Source organism: Lagopus muta, chromosome 1 (assembly GCF_023343835.1).
Source record: "Lagopus muta isolate bLagMut1 chromosome 1, bLagMut1 primary, whole genome shotgun sequence".
Taxonomy (NCBI): domain Eukaryota; kingdom Metazoa; phylum Chordata; class Aves; order Galliformes; family Phasianidae; genus Lagopus; species Lagopus muta.
In genome coordinates, this window is record NC_064433.1 from 172,805,135 (window position 1) to 172,833,058 (window position 27,924).

The 27,924-nt window shown below is 36.9% G+C and overlaps 1 protein-coding gene across 8 annotated transcripts in view; it reads right to left on the reverse strand.

Moving 5' to 3' along the window:
- Window positions 1-27,924, reverse strand: part of FRY (FRY microtubule binding protein) — a 237,615-nt gene that overhangs the window by 44,071 nt on the left and 165,620 nt on the right. For all 8 annotated transcript variants that reach the window (XM_048934593.1, XM_048934595.1, XM_048934589.1 and 5 more), the window contains 15 exons: window positions 26,051-26,205; window positions 23,376-23,475; window positions 22,878-23,049; window positions 21,235-21,491; window positions 20,337-20,483; window positions 16,917-17,085; window positions 16,079-16,169; window positions 13,588-13,670; window positions 10,399-10,549; window positions 9,719-9,822; window positions 6,353-6,538; window positions 3,927-4,125; window positions 3,170-3,291; window positions 2,115-2,302; window positions 1,095-1,189 (listed from right to left, as the gene is read on the reverse strand). In XM_048934593.1, coding sequence (XP_048790550.1) covers window positions 1,095-1,189; window positions 2,115-2,302; window positions 3,170-3,291; window positions 3,927-4,125; window positions 6,353-6,538; window positions 9,719-9,822; window positions 10,399-10,549; window positions 13,588-13,670; window positions 16,079-16,169; window positions 16,917-17,085; window positions 20,337-20,483; window positions 21,235-21,491; window positions 22,878-23,049; window positions 23,376-23,475; window positions 26,051-26,205 — 2,219 coding nt within the window. The remainder of the gene's footprint in view (window positions 1-1,094; window positions 1,190-2,114; window positions 2,303-3,169; window positions 3,292-3,926; window positions 4,126-6,352; window positions 6,539-9,718; window positions 9,823-10,398; window positions 10,550-13,587; window positions 13,671-16,078; window positions 16,170-16,916; window positions 17,086-20,336; window positions 20,484-21,234; window positions 21,492-22,877; window positions 23,050-23,375; window positions 23,476-26,050; window positions 26,206-27,924) is intronic.

The following is a 27,924-nucleotide window of genomic DNA, read 5'->3' on the forward strand; positions in this document are numbered from 1 at the left end:
TCCCTACTGCCCATAATCTTTGAAGAGGATCGTATGGAATCAGTAATGCTAAGGTAAATATTGCATCTCTTTACCTTCTGAAATGTTTCTTCTTTGATGCTCCATTTTGCTCTTTCCTACAATATGCACTGAAGAATATCTCTTAGTCTAGAAAGCAGAAACTGTATTGCCCCAGCTCCACTCTGTCATTAGGCAATACTTGTGTTTTTCCTCTGCAGTATGATACAACAATACTTCACCTGCTAGCTTCAGCAAACATAAAATCATAGAATCAAAGAATCATCAGGGTTGGAAAGACCTCTAAGATCATCTGGTCCAACCATCAGCCCATCCCCACCATGCTCACTAATCCATCTCCCTCATTATCACTCCTCCATGTTTCCCACACACCTCCAAGGCATCCTGACTCCACCACTTCCCTGGGCAGACTGCTCCAATGCATTACCACTCTTTCTGATGATAAATTTTTCCTAATATTCAATCTAAATAATCGTCCCTGTGTTTTCTATTTTGGATGCAAAGCTTGGTAACTTAATGCTAACACGTTCCCAATTCTGTTCTTGCAATGAGGAGCCCAACAGACATTAGTTTTCCCTCAGTACTGGTAATAGCCATGTTACAGAAATAACCTGAATTTTCCCTTAACGCACAGATGTCCACTTCAAGGCCAGCAGCCTCAGAAAGATAGTCTAAACCATTGGCAAAATCAGTATAGGAAAAAAACTGAGAATAACATGATGTATGAAAACAGTATTCTAAACCACAACTTTTTTTCTAGATATGTTTTAAAGTATATGGTACAAAAACACAAAGAGCAAAAAAGATAATATTTTTCTAGGATATTTAAATAAATTATAGCCTATTGGCAACATGACAGAATTTACGAAGCATTGGAAAGTGCCATTAGTTCTATCAACAGTATTCCAGCTACTGCAAAGTCTGGCTGTGATGTGCTCTTAGTCGAGTTCTGTGAAGGCTGCAAATGGACCCAATTGTATAAAAAATCATTTAATGCTATCAGGTTGCAGAACCACACACTTTGTATCATGAGACACAGAGAAAGAAAGATATACTTAGGTGAAGCAGGCTCTTACCGAGATAACACTGTCAAAAGATCACTGTTCTTCAAACAGTCAGACAGATTATCCACTGCAGCTTCCAAAGTAAGCAGTGCTTCCATTACATACCCCTATCAATGCATGAGATTAGTCATTTCAACAAAGATTTTCAAAATAATGAATATTCAATAATATTTAGTTCATAAAATAAAGTCATCTGTTGAAAATGATTTCTTCTGAAAATAGAACTGCATTCATACCACTGCCATTACCCTGAACATTAAAATGTCACTATAAGTGTGTTTTATTTTCTGCCTCTGACTGATCTATGAAGGCATGCAAGAAGAGCACAAATCTCATCAGGGGACCAGTAATGGCATACAGAACCTCTGACTTTGCAGGTCACTGGTTTAAATTCCATGCAAGCCATTGTGACAGAATACTACTGTCATCTGGTGGCAGTTTCATTACCTACGTAAAATATGGAAGTAATGTCAGTCTATTTCTTATTAAGAGCTAGCAGTTCTCTTTGTGTAAGTCATGAATCTCTTAACAAATAGGCTCTGCCTGTAAGACTGCAGGAGAGAAAAGTCTATTTAGCTAAACCGAGTGAATATCTCAGTTCACTGAGGGAAGACTGGATCAAGGTAGGTCAGTGTAAGTTTTGTGTTGTTATGGATGGTGTGGATTTCTTTATTCAAAAAGATTTAAACATCTGAAGAATGAGGTGGTGGCTATTCCATGCTGTAGGATTACATTAGCAGATAGGATGATTGGCTTCTTAAGCACAAATTAATGACATGAAAAGAGAAAAATGGTCATCATGAAGATTATTCAGTGACATTTACTAAATGTCTTCTAGGTGTTTCGTAAGAACGTAACAGCCTAAATTGGGCTTTAAGTATATCTAGGTTCAGTAAATTCAGAGGAGCCCTTTTTTAAGGCCACACTGTATACTCTGCACCACTTGACTCCAGAACACCTTGTTAAAACTGTATTTTTAAATTAAGCATATCTTAAATCAACAGTGCTGTGAAGAATGATGTACACACGTACCTGAATCTCATCCCCGTGCTCTCCAATAACTTCCACCAATCTTGACAGGAGGTCAGATAATGCATGTGCAGAAAGGGGCTGTTTTAGGGCCCTGAATATCTGGAAAGAGCGACCTGCGTAGTGTCGTGAAGAGCTTGAAAGAGCTGTTTGTAAAGCAACCTCACTCAGATGCTGCTCCAAATGAAAACCTAAGCAAAAGAGCAGTAGGTCAGGTTTTTTTTTTAATTTTCACAGACTTTACTGTGGATCATATACAGGCTGAACTAACACTCTGGGGAGCAGAACATACGTTCTAGTGCACCCTGCATAGCCCCTAAGAAATGGATGCAGAGGATCTAGAAGTATATTGTTTGGGGAGAACTTCCCACTTTTACATTTGTTTCACATAGAATGTAAGAAAATAAACTTTGCTAATCCAAAATTCTCAGTCTGGAAATGTTTTGCCCAGAAAAATACATTTTTCATCTGATTTCAAGCTTGTTTTACAATTCTTGGACAAACTTTGAAGCCGCACACCATTCTTACCAGCAGCAATGCAAACACTCCCAAACTTAAAGCTAAGCTGAATTAGAAATCTTCTATGAACTTCATTAGGCTTTGGATAAGATCTTTAAACATTAATATAAATAGAAATATGAACACTGATTTTCAATTCTGCTTCAGCCTTGGAAGATATTTGATTAGTGACTGTGCTGGTATTCAAATTATGTTTGGTACATTTCCTATGCTCCAAAAACATGATAAATGAAAACTAAAATTTACATGCTACAACAAATTACTACAGGACATTTACTTTGTAACAAAAGTCTATTTCACCAAAGGGACATATAGGAGCTTTTATCTGCTAACTAATCATCCAAATGGCTGTCTACCAGCAGATCTGAAGGAATATTTAACATCTAAACCAAGTCTTTCATATGTCATTCAGCGTTCTTAAGACATGCAATATTTTGAGCTTCTGCACAAGCAGATCTACTAAATCACTGTAGATAAACATTCTGCATGACCCTGAGAGAATATTCTTTTAGATATGAAAGCAAAAAAAATATTTCTACCTGACTTGGAATCTTTAAATACAGATACAACATGACGCAGAAAATTAGTAAGCTGTTCGGCACTCTTGGTGTTCTGATTTTTAGGTGTGATATCTTCATGGCACCACAGTGGACCAAATGCCCTTAAAGAAATACATAACAAAGTGCAAAATAGCTTTGAGTCGTCTAAAATAAATGTAATCAGATCAAATACAAAAACTGTAAATCCGATTGGATATTTCCAGGGCCACAATCTGGAAATCATGCAACTGAAAAGATGCACATGAGCAAGATACAAGAAAATAACCTATGCTATAATGTACAAAACCTCTCAAAGTGCATGCTATAGCATTTGGAGAGCAGCATAAACAAATCCCTACTTTTGAATTTGTTATTGTGCCTAGGATGTGCCAGCTGTAGTCAGCAGTTAGGATTAGTTTCACCATCACCTTTCAATATGCCTTGTGCACCTCCTGTCAAGCTGTATAATAAAAAAACTGTCTTTTTCCATTAGTTCACTGTTTAACATAATGGTATTCGTTAATTAAACATTTTATTCTTGTCAGGCACGATTTTTTTATCATGTCCCTGACACTGTAATGCTTTTAAGTACCTACCTACTACTACAGGTATCAATAAAAGAGGAACAGGAATCTGTAATTACTATGCAAGCTCAGTCATTTTCCTTTCAATCCTTTAAATTGCTACAGATAATTGTAGAGAACACATAAAAAGATGCATTTTGAGTACAAATGTAACTTCTGCTTATCTCTACTACCTGGTAGTCAGAAACTCAATTAATTTGTTTGCTTTCTCATCTGTTTCAGCAGCAGTGTCCATGTCCTCAACCTCTTGTGTAATCTGGGGGAGATTTCCACTGCTGCCTCCCAGACTGATGCTGGAGGAGGTGGAGCTGGAACTCAAGCCGGAGTCTGGCACCGGAGAGGACTGGTATTCCCGCAGAAAGTCGAAGCCACCTGCCAGCAGAAAGGGAGGAGATAAAGATGGAATGCACTGTTGGGCCAGTGTTACAGATGAACACATCCACACCAAGCAGATCTTTTCAGAGCTTCTATGGGGAAACATGGGAGAAACCTGCAGAACGTAACAGCCCTCAAATAATGATGAGAGTGAAAACGGCAATGTTTTTAACTGTGCAAAATTTAACTGCAAAATGAAGAATATCAAAGTCAAGATAGTTTTCTCTTTTACTGCTCAAGGACTATGGTACTCGAAAAACAAGTGCTTCACGGCCTTTACATTTGGAATTATGCCTTTTAGTAAAACTGATTTTGAAGTTAGCTAAGTACATGAAAAATTCAGCTCATTTCCCTGGGCTAGCTGGACATTGTAAATCACTCTGTAGGATGGACTTCATAGGAGAATTATATTGTCCCAGTGTTACATATGTAACAGAAACAAAGACACAGTGTTTGACTGTGTAAAGATTGGACTATTCATATTAAATATTTTCAGCATTAAGGCTAAACAAGTAAGTAATTTTTCAAGTGAGTAAGTAAAACAAGTGGCAAGTTTTCAGTCTCTTGGATCAAAAACTTGCCATGCAACCTCAGAGCTGGAATCAGAAACTAAGACCTATTTTCTTAAGGTGTCAGTGGGCACCTTGTTTTTTAATTCATGGGAGAATTCAGTGATACACCTTTGCTTCTTATGCACTTCGATATCAGATGCCATTCTGTCAGACTGTCCCTATGCTGCCATTCGTTGCACAGTGACAAAATCTAATTAAACATCAGTCAGAAGGTTCAGTGTCTACTACCATACCACCAACATACAACTCTGACATCATGGGCTGACATAATAAAACAGGAAGCATTATTTTTGTAGCAGCCCTACACTGCAAGTTTGGAGTCTCTCAATTTAGGTGTCTGACACTAAGTGGAATGAACCTCATACGAAACATTCTCATTTAGGATTCTTTGCTATAGCTACTCATCCACATTTTGGCTCTTTATATTAGCTGATCAAAAAGAATCCAAACACAAAGTGTTGAAAATCTTTTGTGACACAAGAGGCCAAGACACTGAGTACTAACTATGTTTTTCAGAGATTGGAATGAAAATAGTATTTCATTTTGGCAGAAAAACAGTAACACCTTAATGTAAGAATTTTATTCTGTATTTAATAATTCACGGGCCTGTACTGGAAAAGAGATGGACATAAAAGTCATTTGAGAAGTTCATATGTGAGGTAATTTTGCACAGAATTTATTCAGACTGAAAAGGCCAAAAAGGCCAAACTAATTGAGTAATCTTGAATGGGTTTACTGATATCCCTGTTCTCATTATCTAAAAAGCAATCCTTTGTAGCCCATCAAAAAGAATAATCAGTTATCAATATTCTTTATAAGTTGAAGGTATTTATTACTTTGACTATATTCCCAAGGAACCAAGGAAACACCACTAATTTGATGATCTTTCCACTTCTCAGTGTATCACAACATTCTTCACCATCTTCCAGACAACAAATCCCACCTCCATAACTCCACACTGGTTCTGTGACTCTTTCAAATCTCAATGCTTGCTTTCAGTAATATTAAATGACAGTAGTAAGCTACATGCTTTCAACAAACTGCTCCCAACCAATTCCTTAAATCCAGGTAAACTGCTAAAAGCTGACAGAACATCCATTTCAGAGAGATATGAAGTAAGTCTAGTCAAGCAGAAACAGATTTCAGGACAGAAATGAATTGCACCTGTGGTATAAGGGAGGGTTTATAGCATGTCAAATTTAACGTTAGAATGGAACATCTGAGCTGCATATTCCAGCTGTTCTTCCCGTACTGAAAGTATTTCTTCTTTTTCCTTTTTTTTTTCCTTTTTTCTTTTTTTTTTTTCTCTCTCTTTTTATTTTTTTTAATTGATGACTGATTGCCCTTGTTTAAAGCACTCCTGGCTCCATCAGGGGAAAGTTAGGAGTTCATTAGCCATAGTTATGTTTAAAAAGTTTACATTATATATTTTGCTTAATGCAGACAACTTTCTCACTATCATTAGAAGTTATTTAATAATAATTTGGATGTGGTTCACATGGAATTCACACTAGTTTAAACTCTTTGGATTTGCTACTTTACTACTTATATTTATCAAAACAGTTACATTTTAGGAAAACAGCCTTTACATTCTACTTTCACAAAACTCGGTGCAATGCAGCATTCTTTCTCTTCTCTTTGATCTCTGTTACCTGTATAAAGATATTCAGGTAGGTAGGCTGGTTGTACTGTCAGAGTCTTGGTCTCGTTCATCTCTCTGGTCTGAAGAAGCACTGATGCGATGGCTTGGTAGTTGCTATTGCAAGACAGTGCAATCAGAAGGTGAAGCAGCAATTTCTTACTGTGTTCAAAGACCTCAGGGCGGTAATGGTCAAGACCTAAAAGGAAAGGTTACAGCAATCACTGAATACAAAGCAATAATAAACAAGTTCACATTCCAGAAATAGCAAAAATTCCAAGGCAGTTCATGGTAACAGTGCAAACAAACAAGACGCGGTATTTCCGGACACGGCTACTTGTGTTTTTACTTCAAAGGTCTGTGTGTATGCCAGACAGATTCCACTCAGAAGATACAAAGTAATGTATAGCAATATATGTTTATGCATTACGTCTCACTGCAGCATTAATTCACTAGGGCCAGAAAACCTCAAAAGATGAGCACTTTTTGGTTGATGGCCATATCACTTTGCTTATTACAGTATCTTGCTTTCCTGCACAGAGGACAGTTTTAAAGCTAATGCAAACTGTAAGAGGTAAATGCTGGTTTATAGGAAAGGAACTGACAGACAAAACTCCTTGAAAAAGAATGCCACTTACCAGCAAGACAGAATGAGAAATGAATCATCAGTTCAGGGTGCAGAACTGAAACTGAAGGTCTAGCACTGAAGGACCCTGATCTCAGCACTATTGCTGTTTGTGTGCTCCCAGATTTTAACAATCAAAATAAATCATAAATCACCAACATAAAGGAAGCAGATTTTCATAAAATTAATTTTATAAACATTTTTTCAATTCTCTTTCAGTATCTTACATGGTATCTACAAAAACTTTCTTGCCCTTTAGTGCTGAATATTTCAATTGTTTTCTTCTACTTTTCATAACATACATTTCTCTTTAAAAAGGAGCTTCTTCACTCAAAGTGGCAGCAGCCAGCAAGCCTTTCAACTCAAGTGTTTTCTTGTTGGTTCTTGTCTGGCCTGAAAAAATGCAGCTGCTCATATTGCCATAGTCTGAGTCATAAGCGTTCGGCTCATCTTATCATCTCTTTGGAGATCCTGTGATTCTGCCTCACCCATCTGCCTATAGCCTCCTTCAAAAGAAGCACTGCTAACCTCTCCACCACTTTTTCAGCTTCTTTAGGTCTCTGCTCCTATTCTCCTTTCTCCATTTCCTTCCGTCTGCCAGGAGATAATGATTCCAACCCATCCTGTTTTAACATATGCTTTCAGGAGTGAAAAAAATGTAACAAGTTATCTTGGTTGAAGATAACTTCTGTATTGGCAGTAGTTGTGACTGAAGAAGACTTAACCTCTAAGATTATAAACAAATATTGACATATACAAAGTGAGAAGTTCTTTGTCCTTCTGTGGTGCTGGGCCATTCTCTAGTTTGAAAGAGTGTCTGAGAGGATACACTTCTGTGGCATGGACATGTTTTCATGGTAAAGTAGTCTTGCTGGCTCATCTAATTTCACACTGGTTGCAGAAGAGTTGAATAGCAGTGCTTCTAACACACTCCTGACATAGGCAGGTTCACACTAGCATATTAAACACATCTATCATAGAATTATTTCACTACAGTATTCCCCAGTCTTCTTGATATACAGAAGGACAAAGGCTCCCCAGGTAGCCACCATACTATTGCCAGGATCTTTTTCAGTCAGATGCATCTGGCCTCTCACATTCCAACAGGACAGAAACACTCCATTTTCAATCACATTCATATCTGTGGCTAACACATTTAGCATTGCTTCCTTATACCATCACAATAGAGCTCTACTATAAACTACAGAAATTCTGTGTAACAGCTCTTGAGAAACTGAATTTGAAGCCTAGAGGCTATGATGTCATTTTAGCTACTGCTTTGCTTTCACATTTGACTTCAATTTCACATTTAAGAATTGAAAGCTCTTAGCCAAGGGACTGTCTCAAAAGATATTCAAAATTGCTGCTTGTTTCTCACCAAATACTACAATGTTAAAACATTACCGCATGAAATAATCAGTAATGACATTTTAACAACAGATCACCAATATTCTGTGTTTCTGCATACATTCCCTGATTGCTCCCTACAGCTCTCTTAATTGAAGTAACCACCCTGCTACATTCTATTTCTGTTCTATTTTTTTTCTTCTGAGAACTTCTAACCCCAACTGCTAGTTACAGTAACTTGTTTCAAATCATACTAAAGAGGTTGTTTCAACACTTAATGGCTATTCATTTGATTCACACACTTAGACATTTCTTACTCAGCTTCCTCTTAATACTTGAAAGGTTGACACCAACATAAAAAGAAAACAAATTGTTATGGGCAGCCAAAAAATGGCACTGAACTTCTAAGTGAGGAATACACGAGAAATGTCTCAATGAGACTTACCCAGGAAGTCCTTTCCAGCATGCTCCTAGCTGTTCTTATTGTGTTTACTGAAATGTGTTCTGAAACCATTGCAAAAATGCACAGTATTTGAGTATTAGATGAATATGCATTTTCCAAAAAAAAAACCTCCTGAAAAAATTGCCAGTAGAACAGTTGATAACAGAGTAACAGAAAAGGAGAATGAAATACCTTCTTCAGCTGCACACCAAAGTATATCTCATATATTCTATCACTGTGCTCTGAACTTCCAGCTAAATCTTTATCACCTGCTGAACAGCAGACCCCTGCCACGTTGCCTGTGACTAAGTGGTAATTATGATGAGGAAATGAGAAGTGGACTACAGTCTCCAGATTTATTTTATAAATCTCTAGCTGTGTTGATTGGTGAAAAGCAGTAGGCTTTGTAATGCTAAATGTTCCTGTGAGCTAAAAAAATGGGCCATGCAGTTTTCCTAACAGTAAGTGGTAGGATAAGGAATGTTATCACCCTCTGGTTGAATTGCGTTATGGTCAGGAATAGACACAGCAGTGAAGGAAAAGGAGTGCCTGTAAGCTCAGGTAAGTAACAGGAAACATAATAAAGTATTCCGTTAGCAGTTAAATTAATGAAGCTTGCTTTCCAACGATCCATGTCCTACCTTCACTGTCTCTGCAATGCATTCATCTTGGCTCTCTTACATACTACTTTTGCAAAGAGAAGAGGGGGCACTTGTGTCTGTAGTTCACGTCTGAGGCATGCACAGACTGGCCAGCTGCCCATCACAAATAAAAATGTACAAAGCCTGAGTTTCATGTGCCTTTCTCCTAGGTGGGTTCTACATTTACTGCAGATGTTTTAGAAAGTTGAGTATCTTCAAACTTCTATCTGTCTTTCAATGTTTATAAATATTTTTTTAGGAAATCATAAAAAAAATCCCACAAGTCCACATCTTTTTCCTTTTTTTTTGTTCTGCTGGCCTTACCTAAAAAGAGAGCATGTAGTAACAAAGGGAGGTGAAGGGCCCAGTCTTCTCTTACACTGTGGTCCACTACCATCTCAGTCATGAAGATGACAGCAATATTGCACCTGGAAATTAAATCACTGGATCAGTTTGACACTTCTTAGAGATGGGAAAAAAATCAATGAGACAACTATTATTTCAGAAGAAATAAAATCTCAACATTGTAAAATTCAGTACTACACACTTCCAAATGTGCAATATTTCTCAATATGATTAATGTTGAAGTAACTTAGTTACAGTATTAAGCAGGTAAGTATCTATTACTGAAAAGATCATTTAATGTCAATACAAATGATGTAAAAGAGGAATTTCATAATATACATAGCCCAGTTAGAATAACAGATCAAGTAGAAAAAAATGCTATGAATAACAGTCCAACAGGCTCAGGAAAGACAAATTTCCCTTTTCTCTTTTGGCTTTGTTGCTTCAGTCTGATTCTTAGAGTGATGTCTTATATTGTAAATAGACTTTCTGGTACAAATCAGGAAGAACTGCAAGATGTATTTTAACATCAAAGTGCAGGAACTCAGGAGAAATTCAAGATTCATTTTTTAAATGTTCTGAATGGTGGGACAGGTTTGTTCAGTGATGGCCAACCAGTAAGATGAAGCATCTCACTGTCAGAATGAGAAACTGCTCACCTGTGAAGGGGTCCTCGGGGTGTGATAGTTTCTGGGAGGTAGTCTACAAGTGGTGCCCAACATCCTCCATTGTAAGGCATAGGCAGGGGATGTGGTTGTTTGGTTTCAACAATATTCAGTAGCCAGCTTGTATATGGAGAAACAGGGTCATCTGCATAGAAAAGTATTAAAACAGGGTTCAGAAAAACCTCGTCAATAATCTTGAAGAAATAATAAAATAGAGTTTATGCTAACGCATCAGCTCAGCTGTTTGGAATAATGTGATAAGATGACATTAGGTTTGCAAATTCCAGTGTTCAATAACAAGTGATGCATTTTTAATCCCTCTTTCACGCTGCTGGAAATTAAGCACATTCCAGGCAGACAGTACTGAATTGTACATGCTGCAGCTGAATCCCTACTGTCACTTAGTTGCTTTGGATCCAGATCACAAACCAACAAGCAACAGACTTTCTTTTCAAAAATGAGAGGAAAGTTCAGCCAAGGAAGATGTCGGAAGCCATCTGCTGCAAGGAGCTCTGTGCCAGTGACACATTCCTGCAACTCCCCACCAGCAGTACCCTGCTGAGTGATGCTACAAAGGCAGAAAGAAAGTGTCCCAGATTAGGAAAAAGATACAAGGAATATAAAAATCATTCTCAGTAGGGTTGAATTACTGAATTTCTGAAATATGTGTTTAATTTCACTTCAGTAGCTGCTGTACTTTAATAAATAGGATTTTTTTTTCTTCTTCCTGCTTATTACAATGATAGTCCAGTAAGCTGTTTTCACCACTTTCTGTCTTTTCTCAGCTGTGCACAGCTGAGCTCATCTATCTTGCATTTTATTCCCTTTCACTCTTCTTGACTTTCCCATTAGTCAGTTTTTAATTCTCAGGTCTGGCAGTCTACAATAAGATGCTATGGAAAGCATGCTCCTGAGAAATGCCTAACCATTGTCCCTCATGAATTTGCAGTGAGAATGCTATTTTTTTGCTTTGTTGTGTTGTTGTTACACTTAATTTCAGGTAGGTTTGAAATTCTCACCACCCTCCTCAGCCTTTTAGTTTTACCTATATGTACCTCGTCCTTGTTGGCTCTGTCACAGGACACAGTGTTTTGATGCTTCAAGAAGTACCAGAGCCAGATTTTCTATTAAACATCACTAAATGATTTTGATAAAATGTCACCAGCTTTCCAGCTCTTCAGCAGCTCTTCAATACAGTACCTTCTCCTGGAATTGGTGCTATAACGCCAACTTTATTATTCCTATTCTTCAGCCCTAGACTTCCAAGAGAACTTCCCATTCTTTATGATTTATACCTCCACTTGTTTCTCTCATCCTCTGGAGGATGATTTATTATTTATAGATAAAGCAGAATAAAGTGCCTTGATAAAGTAGCAAAGTACAGCAAGTGCACTTACTCATCTTATGAGGATTAACCAGAAAACATTTGCCAAATGCTTTTCACATAAAAGCACTGCACAGTTACTGTTCATAACCACCAGATTAAGTGTTTCACATAAAACTGTTTCCTAAAATCCACACTAAGATCGAGTTCCTCACTTACTTTTTCATGGATTTATGTAATGGACGGAGAAAAATAAAGAAGCATTTTGCACCTTAACACACGACCTTTTCCTGAACAAGAGTCCCTGTCTTGGAGGAATCTGTTTCCTATTTCTATCTTCAGCAATGCATGTATGCTCAAGTAGATGGAGAGGAGGGAGGCCATACAACCAAATCCCTGGAAGCCCAGGCTGCCTGCCCAAGGGAGCAAGTTGCACTTTTTTAATGAAGACTGCATTATTTATATTCCAGCTTGACAAATGATACAAAAATTACTTTCTATACAGAGATCTATATACATGAGCGAAAAGAATTAAATTTTACATCTAGGTATTCATATATTTGTGGAAAGAACCCCTGTTCCTACAAAGTCTGCAGGTGCAGGAAGGAACAATCATTTCAGCAGTGGTTGGAGGAGAAGTTCCAAAAAACCCAAAGAAAATTTCAGCATTTTAATTCTTTTCATTACCAAAAGCCCTTGTCAAAACCAGCTGCTTGTGAGGAATGTTCTGATAATATAAAAATTTTCTGTTTTGAAAGGTTGCTCATGCAGATCAGATTAGTGCTGGTACTCCAATTAACATCTGCTGAAGAAATTTAATAACTGCGGCACTCAAAGACAATTATAAGAACCAGATAACTGTAGTAAAACCTGATGAGTTTAATATGTTGAGCACTTGCTATGTGTATTTAGATACTGCAGAATGTACATATGCAGTATTTTGTAAATACTGTACTTCCTAATTATGAAGAACTGTTACTGATACAGTAAAAGTCAGCCTATTTCTATGTTTTGTAGACAAGTATTGACAAAAAAATTATTTGTCTGGAAGAATATATAAACTCTTCTACGTTTTATGTCAAAATACCATCTCCAGCTGGTGTCCTTAGCACCAAGGAAACACGTTATGGCCTCTGTATTATTTTACTTGACTCAACTATGACAGAAATGAATTTTTGTGAGAAAGTCTTGCCTTTATACAACTGGTTAGGTCTTAACTGAACTCTATAGGTTGGCTTCTTTATGATTCACTTCAGAAATCAGATAGATTATCCAAATGGCAAATATGTAATTCAATAGTAGACGGAAATATCTTGGTTATCTTCAAGGATCTGCTAAGAGTCTACTCAACAGAAATACACAATGAAGAACAACTACACTCTGGAGCCCTATTTCATTCCCCAGCTATCAGAGTTTTACCTACTGTAGGTAGATATTGGTTGCAGACAGCAGAGAAAAGCTAAAAAAGGTAAGACTTTGTTTTGGAAGTTACTAAATCCTTTCTTCATATATAATAGTACTTGAATTGAAGGGAAATGCTGGCAAAGGGAGCAATTCAAAGTACTTGTTGCAATGCTCTAGGATGTTTTTCACCTTGCTGTGTATGGTGCAGTGTGTTACTGCCAGGAGAATTCTCTGTTATTGCCTTCAGTGAAGTTCCCTTGCCTTTAAGTAGGTTTGACTGAAGTTAAACAAAGGAAATAAATGAGGTATGAAGGTAAAACAGGGACACACTCTTCATGCTGATGATACATTGCTATTTACACAGAAGTTAAACAGAGAGCCTCCCACAGTCAGAAGAATGTTTTCCTCTCCCATCAAACAACAGAACTTTAATCAAATTGAGTAACAGAACTTACTTTTGTCATCATCATAAGATCCTCCGGAGCTATTACTGTACCTTGATTCTAGTCGAGTATGTGCTCTGACTACATTACTGAACCTTCAAATACAAGAAAAATCTTCATTAAAAACACACTGACATCAAACATCTGGGCTTTATGTATGTGCTTACTTTACAAAAAAACCACTTCCTCATGCATTCGCTTTTATGTGGGAGTAGACAAAACTCTGAACACAATGTTATGCTCATAAAAACAGGCTCTTACAAGACTTCTGAGAAGTTCTAAGAAGGCGCTGCTGGGTCATGAGCTTGTAAAATTTAGCAGGGGGGAATTCTCATGCTGCACATGGCTGCTTTTCTTGAAGTAAGAAACTGTGCTGAAGTTGGCCTGGATGTAAGCTGTTTACAGTGGGTATTTTGTCACAGCCCACGTTCATGGCCAAAATTCTGGCAAAATGCTAAACCAGTAATTGATTGAATAGTTGAGCCTACACAATTATCAAAGCAACAAGAATGGCAGCAGATAATCCTTCAGCAGGATAATCCAGCAACTGCAAGAGCGTGTCAAGCAGAGTTGTCATGGAATATTAAAGATAGAACAAACTGTTCACAACTGTCCTCAAATGTGCCATGACAAATAAACTGTTTATTGGTGCTTCCTTCATTTGCCTATGCTGTCAGTGTTATCAGGACCTGAAGTGGCAGTGAGAGGAGCCATGCTAGAGGCTCACACCAGTAAGACACGATGGTTTATGCAAAGGTAGGAAATTAACTGTGTTAAAAGAACTTTATCAAACAAAAGAAGCCTTAAGGTTCTCTCCACAACATTCAGTACAATTTCTTACTGATAATGTGCATGCATACTGAAGGCCATTTAGTTATCCATTCATATATTATAAAATTTCCAAAGCAGACAGTCTCATTAGGGCACAATAAAAATGAAAAAAAAAAATAAAATAGAGAGAAATATGTAGAGAGAAACTGATATGAAACAAGTGAAGAATAGGCCATAGAAACAGCTTGAGAGCAGGGCAGATTTTTTAAACAAACACACTCTCTGAAACTCTCTAACACACAGTGATATTACAAACACGATTCACTATGTCAGATGACAGGCACTGAGATAATATTATACTATCTATCAAAAAGTTAAACATTAGAACTAAAGTTAATGCAATATTAGCCTGTTAATCTATGCTATAACTGAATGCTGAACTTGTACACACAGAAAATTCTGGATCACTAAGAGATACTTCAAAGGCCTTTCAGCCTTTCATTTAACATTATATTGCTTCTGCATAAAAATAGCCATGTTATTAGTTTTGTGTTATTTCAAAGTACCACCATTAATGAGAATTGTTGGTTTACAATCTGTTACTTTCTGTAAACATTATTTAATATGCCTTGGACATTCTAAGACTGAGTTCTAAGTTTAGTTGAGAAGTACAGATGCATTTACCATTACTACCATCTTTAATAATGTAAATGCCAGCAAGGAATTCTAAGAAATTATTTCACACGACTATCTGAGCTTTATCATGCAGTCTCTGGCAGATTTAACTATCAAAAACCTTCATTTATATTATTCATGTAAGCAATGCTGAAAACATAGTTAGATTTGAAGTAAGCCAGGAAATGAAATTTATTCAACTTATCTTCAATTCAACTAAAAAGTAATCTAAATCTAACTCTACACACACAAACATGCACATACAGTACACAGTCTGAAGGACAGAAATGTTCCCTTATGTGACTGTTTCTGTACCACTAAGCCTCAGCCTTTGAAAGGTGGACTGGAATGCTGAAATTATACTAGTCACTATCAGGAGCAACAGCCTAATGTAATACTAATACACTTACTAATAAATGCTATTAGAATTCATTCAAAGTTCTCTTTCAAATATAAGTGGGTTTCAGTAAGAGAAAAAATACATCTCTGTGCTTGAGTATTAGGTGGGCTTCAAGCTTTGCATTTACACCTTCATCACTTGATAGCATTTGCTATATGTAATAAAAGACTGAGCATATGGTTTCTAAGCAAAATATGTTACATCATTTTCCTCTGCAAAACACTTCATCCAGAAAAATGGAGCAATCATAGACATAAATCTCCAAACTAAATTTTACTTGTCTGTGAAATAAAAAGGTATCATCTAACCTGATTTTTAATAAATACTTCAACATACTTAATTTCATACAGATTCACTGAATTTGTCTCTCCTTCGTAGATAATTCCATGGAAAACATGATCCAAATAGCACAATTTCTTCAGTGTAGGTTTAACAGATGTTCAATTGCCATATATTTATTAAACAACAGTCAGGAGCGAGAACCATGTAAACAGCTTTTTTATACATGTTCTCATTTAAAAACGGTTTGACTAGGACACTGCCACTTAGGATCCTTCTAAACATCATGAATTTTCAGAAAACAAGCTGAACTTTGCTCAACATCTAACCCTTAGACCAGGAAAACGCACACATTTTGGAGAAAAAGAAGTCACAAACCTTTCATCAGTCTCTTTCACAATTCTGTTCTCTTCTACATCAGGAAAACTATCTTGGCCAGCTATAACAGTGTTACTGCTTGAGGTGGTTCCTGTATATGAGATGTCAACAAGAAGCCTGTTATTTGCTGCAGACAGTATGCACAAATAAAAGCATATAACTTTAACTTCTTCAGTAGTCACAGCCGAAGAGATCATGCTGCTAATACAACTGAAATACAACTTGCACAAAAGAATGAACACTGCCACCTCTACAAAACATGATCTGCTTGCATGGCTGAATGATCTGTAGTTTACACGCTTCGAGAGGCAGATCAACACAGTGATGCTCTTTAACTCCTTGGACTATGCTCATTCTTAGCTGACCTAATTCGTTTACCAAGAACCTGGCAAAACATTGGCAAGGTTGAATCTGGGCTGAGTGTCTCTTATGTAGCTTTGACTATGGCCGATTGAAATAGCCCCAGGCCTTTGAAAATGGAATTGCCACTTGGTTGAATTTCTTGGCTTTCAGCTGTTAGTTCTGTGATGACTTCATCACCAATGACAGCACTAGTGATGCCTTCCTGTTCAAAGAAACTAGCGAGAGCAATAGAACCGCCTCATGAATTCTGAACTATACCAAATATATAAAGTATATTACATGTATGCTTACAAAACTTATGCAACATTAGGAATTTAAAGGAACTGTAATTTAGATGTGCAACAAAGCCCTGAAACTTGCACTTTATATAAATACACATCTGAATGGGTACAAAAGTAAACAGGAAACTTTTTTTCAAAGACTTGGAGACTGGAAAGAGTAGAAAACACAACCAAAAAGTATACTTAGATCATACCAGAAGCTGCAGCTGAGGCTTTGTTACTGGCAGCAAAACGGTAAAATGGAGGATTATCACAGTGCTGGACTATTGGGTTCACTGGGTCAGTTTGCTGCAGCTCAAAAAGAAGCTCCTCCATTGTCTGAATCGTATTATTGCGACACAGATATATTGCAACCTTTTTTATCTAGAGAAGAAAATTTCAGTTATTGAAATCTGTCCAAAGAGAATTTCTAAAGAAACAAACATAACATACATTGCAGAACTGAAAATATCCAGAATGCAAATGTTACTGTTGATCAGACACACAACCACACAACTGCATTCTTCTTGCTCGTAGAGAAATACAACTGCTTGCTTTGATTTCAAGACCACTTTGCCAGCTGAATAAATCTGTGTTCTAATCACCTGAGAGGTTTGGTTATCATCCAAAAATCATCTGTTTAGATAAATAACTTGTAATACAAACACACAAAACCAACTAACCCTGTATCCACCATTTAAGGATATCAGCACTGACTCTGAATCGTACTCCTGGATTTACAGTTTAATTATATACAACTGCTGATGGAGATGAGTCTAAGTACCTTACACAGAGCAAAGATCTCATCTACAAAGCCACATCCACCCAAAAGTTCATGTCTGCATTTCCAGATATGGTTGATGTTAAAGACAGGTAGGTGTAGCCACAAAGAGTAGGTCAGGCTCTCAGGAGCTACTTGTATCTGCAACTAAAGTAATAGGATAGGGGAAAACGGCAGAGTGTATGTAGACTTCATGCAACCTGATTTGAAAAATCTGAGAGCATAATTTACAGAAATGCAGGTAAAAACACCTTTTGTGTTACTTAACAAGGCCTCAAACTTTACAGTATGCACAGCAGTAATGTAGACTGCCCAGAGACTGACATAAAACTAGGCTGAAAATGTCGATGACTGCTAAAAACGAAGACTTTCTCTGGCTCAAAACCATTTTCTTTCATGAAGTGCAGCAGCTGAGAAACTATATGGAGAAGCATTCTTCTCTGCTTGCCTTCTTTTTTTTAAAGATGTCCCTAAACAAATACTTGTAACGATGCTAATGCATTGGACTGAATTGGCTTTTGATCTCAACAAGCACTGCTGTTCTTATAACTAATTTCTTATTTAGAACTTCCTGCTGCTTCTCTATCACTCTTTATATTTTCCTTTTCTTTTTATTTTTTTAAAGTAGAGAAAATGGACATTCATAGTCTGTTTTACCCTTCCATGCTATATGCTCCCAATGACTTCCCAGGTACAACTCAATTTCCTTTCAGAGTCTTGTTTCTACTTGGGCTCATGGTGTTACATTCAACTACTTTCTCACCAGAAAGGGTCACGTACTCGACAGTAAAGGTCTCTGTTGAAGGGTTTCCTGAATTTCAATTTTTCTAAGAAGTTTTTCAGTAGATGTAAAAGAAAGAACAGGTGAGCAATTTACATCAGGGCACTGGGAAAAAAATGCTTAAAGAAGGTGCAAATATAAAAGATGAAACAATTAATTCAGCTGCTTGAAAAAATAATAGTAATTAAAAAAAAGGAATCAAGGAATGCTTTTGGCTTAAGCACACACAAGCAGAACAGATGGCTGAAGTCATGAAGCAGCTGGTGACTGCCTTGAGATGGAGAGGGCTCCAAAGGGAACGGGGTAAACTGGCAATCCTGCAACTGCAAGATCTTTTGAGCCCAGATGAGCTGAAGCAGCGCTGATAAAATGTTTGAATTATCTTTATTTGCAAAACTGTATCTGCTATTTACATGCTAATTGGAGATACATGGTTATAGCATCAACTGTCTTGAATAGTTAACAGAGTCAAGTACAATTTCTTATCTGTAAACTCCAGGGCATTATCAAAACACTGAGCAGATGCATGCGATAAGCTTGGTGTATTTTCCTACTCCAGACAAAGTCAAAATTAAAGGGCAATTTGTAAGCACAGTCAGGCTTTATGTTCCTGTGGAACTTGAAAACATTTTCAGATTTTGCAAAATCTGAGAAGAGGGCTTAGAAGGACTTTGAAGAAAGAAGGATGGGTGCTATGAGTAATAAGAGGAGTTGAGGTAAACTATTTAAAGCTGTGGGATGGAAATACTTTTGGAAAAAGGACGTGCTGAAAGTTCATAACTCATGGAAAGATCTTTGATACCCTCAAGGTATTTGGAATCAACTCCTTTATCTTCTGCTCATACAAACACTGAGCATATTCTTACAGCTACACCGCTTTCAACCTTTCGTCTTGATTAGATGAGTATCACTGATTTTGCACATACTTCATACTTCTACTGAACAGATAATGTGGATCAGTAGGCCCCCCGAATGAATGGAAACCAAAAGCATCTTTATGATGCATAAGCAATGTCTCAATTTTTTTTAATGTTCTTCCATATTTCCTTTGTTCCATTACGCTTAGCAGTCAGCATAAAGAAAAACTTGAAGAAAAACATTATCTCAGCAACTGTAAACAAGGCTTTTTGGGTAAGTTTGACCACTTTAATATTCATTTCCAATTTATTTCACGGATATTATCACAAAGAGGCTAATAAAACAGCATAGTGTCACCGTCCTGGAAAATGTACTAAATTTAGATTCTCTTTCTCCCAGCAGCTGAGCAATGAGGCACGTGGGAATGGGGCTATCCTGCTTTTCTCAGACAACCGTGATTTTATTTTAACTTAAGTAATAACAATATACTGCACAGTTTGACTCATACACTGCAGCAACAATTATATAGCTCACAAGAGCCATGCAAAGGCAAAAGTTGATATGTTAAATTGCTTTTAAAGGTTAGGTATGCTGTTGCCCTTGATACTTCCCACAGTAAGATTTATTCTGCGAAAGAAGAGAAAGTAACACTTTCTTAAAAGTGTTTTTCCATTGCTTAAATTACTTTCAAAATGTATCCAATAGTAGTGCAAGCTAAATGCCACCAGAGAAAAATTTTAATTGTTTACTATTTTTACTTCCCCTAATTCTTCATGCAAGTTATTTAACTTTTGACAAGTCATTCAGCCTAATTAATACAATTTTAAACATATATGCAAATTGCATGTTTTTACACAATTCTGACATGAAAAAAAAAAATCAAATTTTTTAAAATCAATTTTGGTAGTTTATGGTCTGTCCTTGTTACTTGTCCCTTACACAGACAAGCAAAGATGTGCCTTGCTTGTGGGGAGCACACCTCTTGCTTGAAATAAGGCGTGCTCCACTGGTAAGGACTGAGATTCTCACTGTTCATTCCCTTTTTTCAGTATCAGTTTCCTGGCTCATTTCTTTACTCAATTTAATCTGCACAGTGTGCTACGAAATACATAGGTGCTGCTTAATCCTAAAACAGAAATCCATTTTCTGCAAGGGACAGCTGTTTTCTTCATTACAACCCATGTAACCAATAGTAAATAAAGTGCAAGAACTTACATAAGGTAAAAGGATGGTATCGCTACTAACGCCACACAAACTGATGAGAAACTGCAGTGTTATTCTAAGGTTGTTACTCCATTTTTCATTGTTGGCCAAAGCATTCCAGACATTTTCCATCTCTGGTCCAGGAATTTCATCTCCATACTGCAAAGGATCATAGGAACACAGTTCTTGAAATGTATATGGGATATAAATTTGCAGACCTCCAAACTGCAGGCATGCCATTTTTTGAGCATTTTCTCATGCAATATCAACAGTAAAACACTGGAACAACTGATAAAATGGTGTTTTCAATAACCACTTGACAGAGGTGGGAACATACATTCTGTTTAAAAGAAATACATTCTATATCCATTTTGAAAAACAGCATCTTTGTCTGACGAAAGCACACTTATTCACTTTGGAACAAAACTATGTTTTTTGGAAGCAACTTACTTGATGAACTGTTGGTGGGTGGCAAAGGTGAGACCTCAACACATCCAACAACAGATCCCATAGAATTCCTGTTTTCACTCCATAGAATTCCTCTAACAATATCCTAGAGACTCTGTACCAGCAGATCATTAATGACAGAATATCATGTCCTCGGATACAAAGCAAATACCAAAAACTGTTTTGGTGGTACAGCCCCTATATTACTTGAGGCACACACTGGTTTAGTTACAGGGCCTCAACACGGGCCAAAGAAGAAATCCTGAACCAATTGCAATGCGTGCATGGATGCGTGCGTTCTCATCTCATTATCAAGAACTGTGTGTCAGACTAGTACAGATAGTTGCAGTGCAAAATTTTTGCTATCGGAGGCAAAGAGGCGTGTTTTGCATACAAAATTAAGGTTTGAATATTTTGGAAATTGCTTTATGGTCTTGTTTATATATCTATTTATTTATTTTACCTTTGCTGTCATATACATGAGATTATTAAGAACCAAGGAGGTAGCCTCAGGAGAGCCCCAGCCATTGCCTTTAAGTCCACTTGTGACTGAAACTTCCCCATCCTTGTCCTTTAGTTCATCTTCTGGAGTGGTAGGGCTTGAACCAGGGAGAAGCAGTCTGTTGTCTACAAGTTCAATATTATGAAGCCATGGCAGCAGATAAGTAAGCATAATTTGTCTTCCATTTGGATGTGTTGTTGGAAATCGCTGGCTTACCTCTAAAATAGTACAAGTTGAAAAGTATGACACGTTAGCTTATGAAACAAACCTTACATACACTGCTAAATCAGATCACCTGATGGTTTTAACCTTGCAAACCAGAAGCATACAAAAGCATGCACTTCAAGAAGAGAAAATAATAGCAAGAAATTGTTCAAGTCTTTTGTCTAGAATAACTAATGTAGTTCTAACACATTTGGGCTATCATAGTTTGGATACAGAAAGTTACTACCTGTTACAATTCTATCATGCCACATCATATATTAAGTGAAATATGTCTGCAAAGAGGAAAAAGGATAATTTGGGTATTGGCTGCTATTCTAGAATTTCAAGAGTTTTGGGGGAATTACAGAAAAACATACAGCTGTGTTCTTCAGAATTACAGTGTCCCATTAGAATCCATTTGTCTAAGCTATAGTTTAAATTACAGGATACTCATTATATTGAGTTTACAAAAACATCTTACTAGAGTCTTATTTCCTGTGCTGAGGCCTGTATCACTCACAGGTGGTTGCCACCCTGAGTGCTGTATAAAGTGTCATACATAGTTTACAGAACTGGCACTGTAAGGGAAAGAGATTTGGGAAATCTGTGATAAGATTTTCTGTCTTTTTTAAAAAAAATCTTCAAGACATAAACTAGAATCTAGATGTACAGAAAGGGGCTCTGCTGTGTACTCTGTAATGTACAGACACTGCATTCTGGTATTTAAAAACGAGAGCAACACATCAGATGGATTCAAACAGACTGGTCTCAAAATGTAGTTGTTCCTGGGATGGTCTCAGAGTGAGCGTATTTTAAATGGTCCCCCTGCAGATCTGACTCTTCAACATTTTTCTCAATAACCCTGACACAATGTTTTTCTGATAAAATTAAAATGATAATAAAGACTTGCAGATGTGGCAAAGGTGGGTGGAGATCCCTCTTTCAGAATGATTTGAATATTTGGTAAATGTTACTTGGACAGAGGCAAACAATCTTCATGTTGAATGTGCATATGGAGTGGACAATTTCATCTTCACAACTATCATCTATATAAACAAATCTAAGCCAAAAGTCACTGTGCTTAACAGAAGAACCCATTACTGTAGAGTTTTCCAATGTCATTTTAACTTATCTTTGTCTCTTGTAATCTCAAAGCTATCCTAACGTGACACAAGTGGAACAAGAGCTCCCAACTGAGGTGTTCAAATATTCTGTACCTTATATAATTGCCTCTAGGAAATATATGTTTTATTGCTAAATTTGATTTCACCTGAAACAGATCAAAACCAGGGCAAGCTAAATCTATAAACAGAATTGTCATTCACAGATGGAAATAACTCAGAAGTCTACTATTTTTATAAAAATGTAAGGAAGATATTAAGTAAAATAGATACAGTTACCTGAAAAAAGCGGAAGGGTAAGTTCAGGATACATCCTTGCTAGTTCATGTGAAAGAAGAGCAAGTGAGACACTATAGAGAGGTGGTAATGGACCATGTGTACCATACAAAATACTGCCTGGCCTTTGCTCAGCTACCTTTTTTGAATAAACAAAAAGTTTTGATTCAAGAATCTATGAAAGAGAAAAAACAACATAATGAGAAAATTAAATTTATTGACTCAGAAAATGTCAGAACTTCAAGGTGTCACCACATGCTGTGGTGACACAAGAATGACCCACATGCTCCAAATTTGAAAGATCCTATCTTTCCCCCATTAATTTTTATATAAATATTCCCATGAATATCTAAAGCCAAGATAAAATGAACTTTTTTATTTTCAAAACAAAGCTAGAAAGCAAATAAACAGTACTTTTTAAAAAGCTCATACACACATTTAAAAAATAGACAGTAGGACACACACAGTTGGCTGTTTTGTAGAAAAGCAGCTGATACATGCCTGCATAAGTTGCATGGAAATTTCGTAAATCTCTCTGTTGGTGTCAGAAGCCTTGAACAGCACCAAGTTTAAAAGCGTCACAATATCAAAAGGATAGTTCCTAGAAGAATAAACAGCAGATTTTCATGAATGTTGGTGAGGAATGCAGATTACATTCACTCTGATTTAGTGTGTAATATGGCTTAATGAGAATGTCATCTTCCTTTCCTCTGTTCTATCACCAGAATATGGGAAAGGGAGTTCTTATGAACACATGCAGTTTGATCAAAGGGCCATCTGGTGAACTGAAAGAAAGAAGGGATTAGTCATAATTACCTTAGACTAATACTTAGGAATGCACTGAGTTACCCACAGAGAAAAATGCAATACCTATTTCTACAGCTGTCAATTCACCTTAAATTATAATATAAACTGTTTTGAGAGGAGATGCAAAACAAGCTGCGATTAAAATAATCTCTTTGAAGAAAAGACACTCTCACCAATATGTACATTCAAACGTATTAGGAATTCTATCAAAACTGTGTTCAAAGAGTAAAAACAAAAACTGCTTCAGGAAGTCCACTAAGTCAACATTTATTGTAATGGTAAATATATTAAGAGAATATACCTTCATAATTGTTCACCATGGGGTGACTTCCAGAAATGCTATGTATATTATCACAATAGCAATATATGTGAGCGCCATAAACTGAAAGCCACTGAGCATTTTGTTCTTTGTAGAAAAATAGACACAAAAAATGAGATAATGCTCATTTTACAAGCAGTTTCAACAGTGTTGTCTCTAAGCAGACAAAATGGATGTCAGAGGAAAAACAGACCAGGGTTCAAGTATTAATAAAAATCCTCAACTTCATAATCAGACTTTCCCTTCAAAGATTAATCACCTCAATTTTCATGTAGACATGGGAATGATTAGTTTTTAGGACAGAGTGGCAGTGGTAGCACAATATGAAGAGAGAAGCCTGGCTGAAGAAGTAATTTATTCATTTGTTACACAAAAAAAAGCATCTTAGAAATTGCAAATACAAAATTGAATTCATATTTTTGAAATCTCAGTATAATGCAAAATACAGTTTGGTTGTTCCTGTAAGAACAACATAAAACAAATTCTAAAATACTTGTCTTGTTTTGATTTCCTATACCTCACACATTTCTCTGTTGAAATCAGCTGATCATACATCTTGTCAAATTAATTTTTTACTTCTTGTAGAGGTCTTGAAAAGCTTTAAGAAAATCACAAAATCGGGAGACAAAGAGCTGTTTTCTATTTGCAACTTGCAGCTTGTGCTTGTTTTGTATTAGCAGCAGTGATATCAGACCACAGAAAAGTAACACGTAACCAAATCAAATTCAAGCAGGTTAGAAAAAGAACAAGGTAACTATTTTCAAGCTAATAATACTCAGGGTTGTTTTTAAATAAAGTAAATGAAAGTACCATGCAAAATCTTTTGAAACCAGGTCCATATTGCAAATTACAATGTTGTGGATATTATGTATCTTTCTGATGAAAATACTAAAAACTGGTACAGATTTCAAATGCGTATATAGCAGCAACTTCTAGCAGGCACATCAGCTTGTTTCCAGAATCATGTAAATAAAACAATAAAACAAGAGCTGCTTGAGATATTACAATGTATAGGGATGATGATCAAAGTGCTGGAGCATCTCTCTTACGAAGACAGGCTGAGGGAGCTGGGTTTGTTCAGCCTGTAGAAGAGAAGGCTGCGGGGTGACCTCACTGGCAGCCTTTCAGTACTTAGGGGGAGCCTACAAACAGGAGAGGAATCAACTCTTTAACAAGGTTAGATAACAGCAGGATGAGGGGAAATAGTTTTAAGTTGAGGGAGGGAAGATTTAGGTTGGATGTCAGGGGGAAGTTCTTTACTATGAGAGTGGTGAGGTGCTGGAACAGGCTGCCCAGAGAGGCTGTGGATGCCCCATCCCCGGAGGTGTTCAAGGCCAGACTGGATGGGGCCCTGGGCAGCCTGGTCTAGCATTAAATGTGGACTGGTGACTGTCTTGGTGACTGTGGCCTGTGTTTGGGGGGTTGGAGATTCATGATCCTTGAGGTCCCTTCCAACCCAAGCCATTCTGTGTGACTAACAATTCTTTATAACACCAGCTGAACCTCCAATTCAGTGAAGTCTGATCAGCGGCATTCTGGAAGGGCTCCTGCCTGCGCTGTTACAAGTGTGAAATGAGCGCATCAGCAAAGCCCGCACGGCACGCTATGCCAAAACTCATAATGAGACCCTTTCTTCCATAAGCACCAAATTTCACAGCAATGACTTTTTCAGCGGATGTCTAGAAGATGCCAGTTGGCTACACATGACCTTAGGCATTTTGGCAGGAATACTGCAGCCAGTTTCCTCACTCTTCAAGATGTCATTTTATCCATTTGCCCATGCATATTTCTCTTTTATCCCTTCACTCAAACCTATATCCTCCTTCTTTGTCCTTCACACAAAATAAACCAGAAGAGCAACCAACGTGAAACAGATTTACCATCTGTTATCTGTTATTTTTCATTCTGGAGATCAATTAAATCTGCTTATCCTAGCAAAGAGTGGAGATACACAGCATATGACCAGACATTTTGTTTTAGAAATAGCAAACCTGACTTTATAGATTTGCTGTAATGTATTGTGTAAATATAATTAGAAACTAATGAATACCTGCTTCCACACACAGTTGCAATTGCTTTGAAACATCCAGAGGCAAGCTGGTAGGATCCAGTATAACATCTATCTATAGCCCAGTTGAAGAGATTAATTTGATCAGGATTCAATTCCAACAACAGGACTACGACTTCACATCCAAGCTGGTGAACCTGAGAATATAAACGCACATCAAAACATAACTGGTGAAATAAAAATGTTACTAGAATTTTTAGAGCAACATAAGCAGAACAAAAGGAAACTGTAGTATTCAAATAAAAAGAAATGAGAAAATGTATCATAAATTTATATTGGGGACGGCACAGTTGAAATGTGGCTCAGTTTTCATGTCAAAAAAGCAAAGTCTTTGCAATAGCTAGGACACATCTGATACATGTTCTTGGTCAACTTCCATGCATATTGGTTAACTGATTTATTAAGTGCTTATTTCCTACTTGAGTTAAAAAAATTGCACACTTCCATGTTTATTATTTTTTTGACTAACACAGATGCAAGGTGGGCAAAGAAAAACAGTTATCTTTTGTAAATCTGTGAATATTACAAATTGTTTGCTTAATCCAACTAAATCAAATGAGCTATGAGTGATATGAACTCTCCCTATGGATACTGTACCATCTTAATCAAGATATCACCACAGCTGCAAATATCTTGTGGCAGAGTCTTGGCCCATGCCTTTCCACTTCTTAGGTAGAGGAATGTAGTAGAAGAACTAATAACCTAATGACTATTCGTATTCTGACAAGTGCAGTTAACTACTTGTAAAGATGGCCAGTAATATTTAATATTAACAGATTGGGTAGGATCCTCCTCATGCAAATCTGAGCTGCCTGTATAGTCAGTGCAATGTAGTTACTGTAGTCCTGAACTACAGCGACTAGCTTAGTGGAAACAGATTTCACCTATCATGTCCAAATTTTGCATTTCAAGAGGAAAAGTAAAACAAACAACCAAGAAAAAACAACAACAACAACAACAAAAAAGTGTTTTTCCTCCAGTTGTGTACAATTAGACATAGTGATGCAATATTTATTGATGATAATGAAAACATAATGAACATAATGGAAAACATGCAATGAGGAAGAGTATATCTTTTCTGCTGGGTATTCTACTCCCACATCCGCAAAAATTTCAATTATATGTATCATCACTATAAATACTTACCGCTCCATCTCCAACAATATTTCTAAATTGTTTTATCCAATTTAGGAAAGATTCTCTCAGTAGTTATTTCTACCTACTTCCAATTTGCCTTCATGTTTCTGATCTGTTCCATTTTTTTTCCAAATCAATTATCATTTCTACAACATCTAGCTTAAAGGCTTTGCTGCCTCATTTTTTTTTTTTACACTATAATGCATTATCTGTTTTGGTACAAGGCTTTTAGGGACAACAGGGGCAGAGATTTCACAAAGGGAAAGATCGGAATTCTCCACTTAATGAAAGTCACCAATCTACTCCTTTGATTTCGAGTCTTATTCAAAGAGCTAACCAGCTATAAAAATTGAAATATCACTGGATAGTTACAAGGTAAACAGAGAAACTCATCTTCACAGAAACAGATGAGAAAATGGCAAAAATAATTTACTGCATGTTCTTAAAAAAATATATATATACCTTTATTTCCTCACTTGAATCATTTATCCTCTTGATTTCTTTGAAAGATCTACCTACTTACTTTCACTCAGGTATGTTTCACCAACATCTATGTCACTGAGCAGAAAGGGATTTTACACTCTCGCTCTGCATAAACTTGAAGAGGGTGGGTGGAAGCGCAAATAGAAATACAAATATTTTTGAGCTCATGCCATTTTTAATCTTTATCAGCAGATGAAAAATGTAAGTTTTTGCTGCAAGCAGCCATGAGCCGCAAT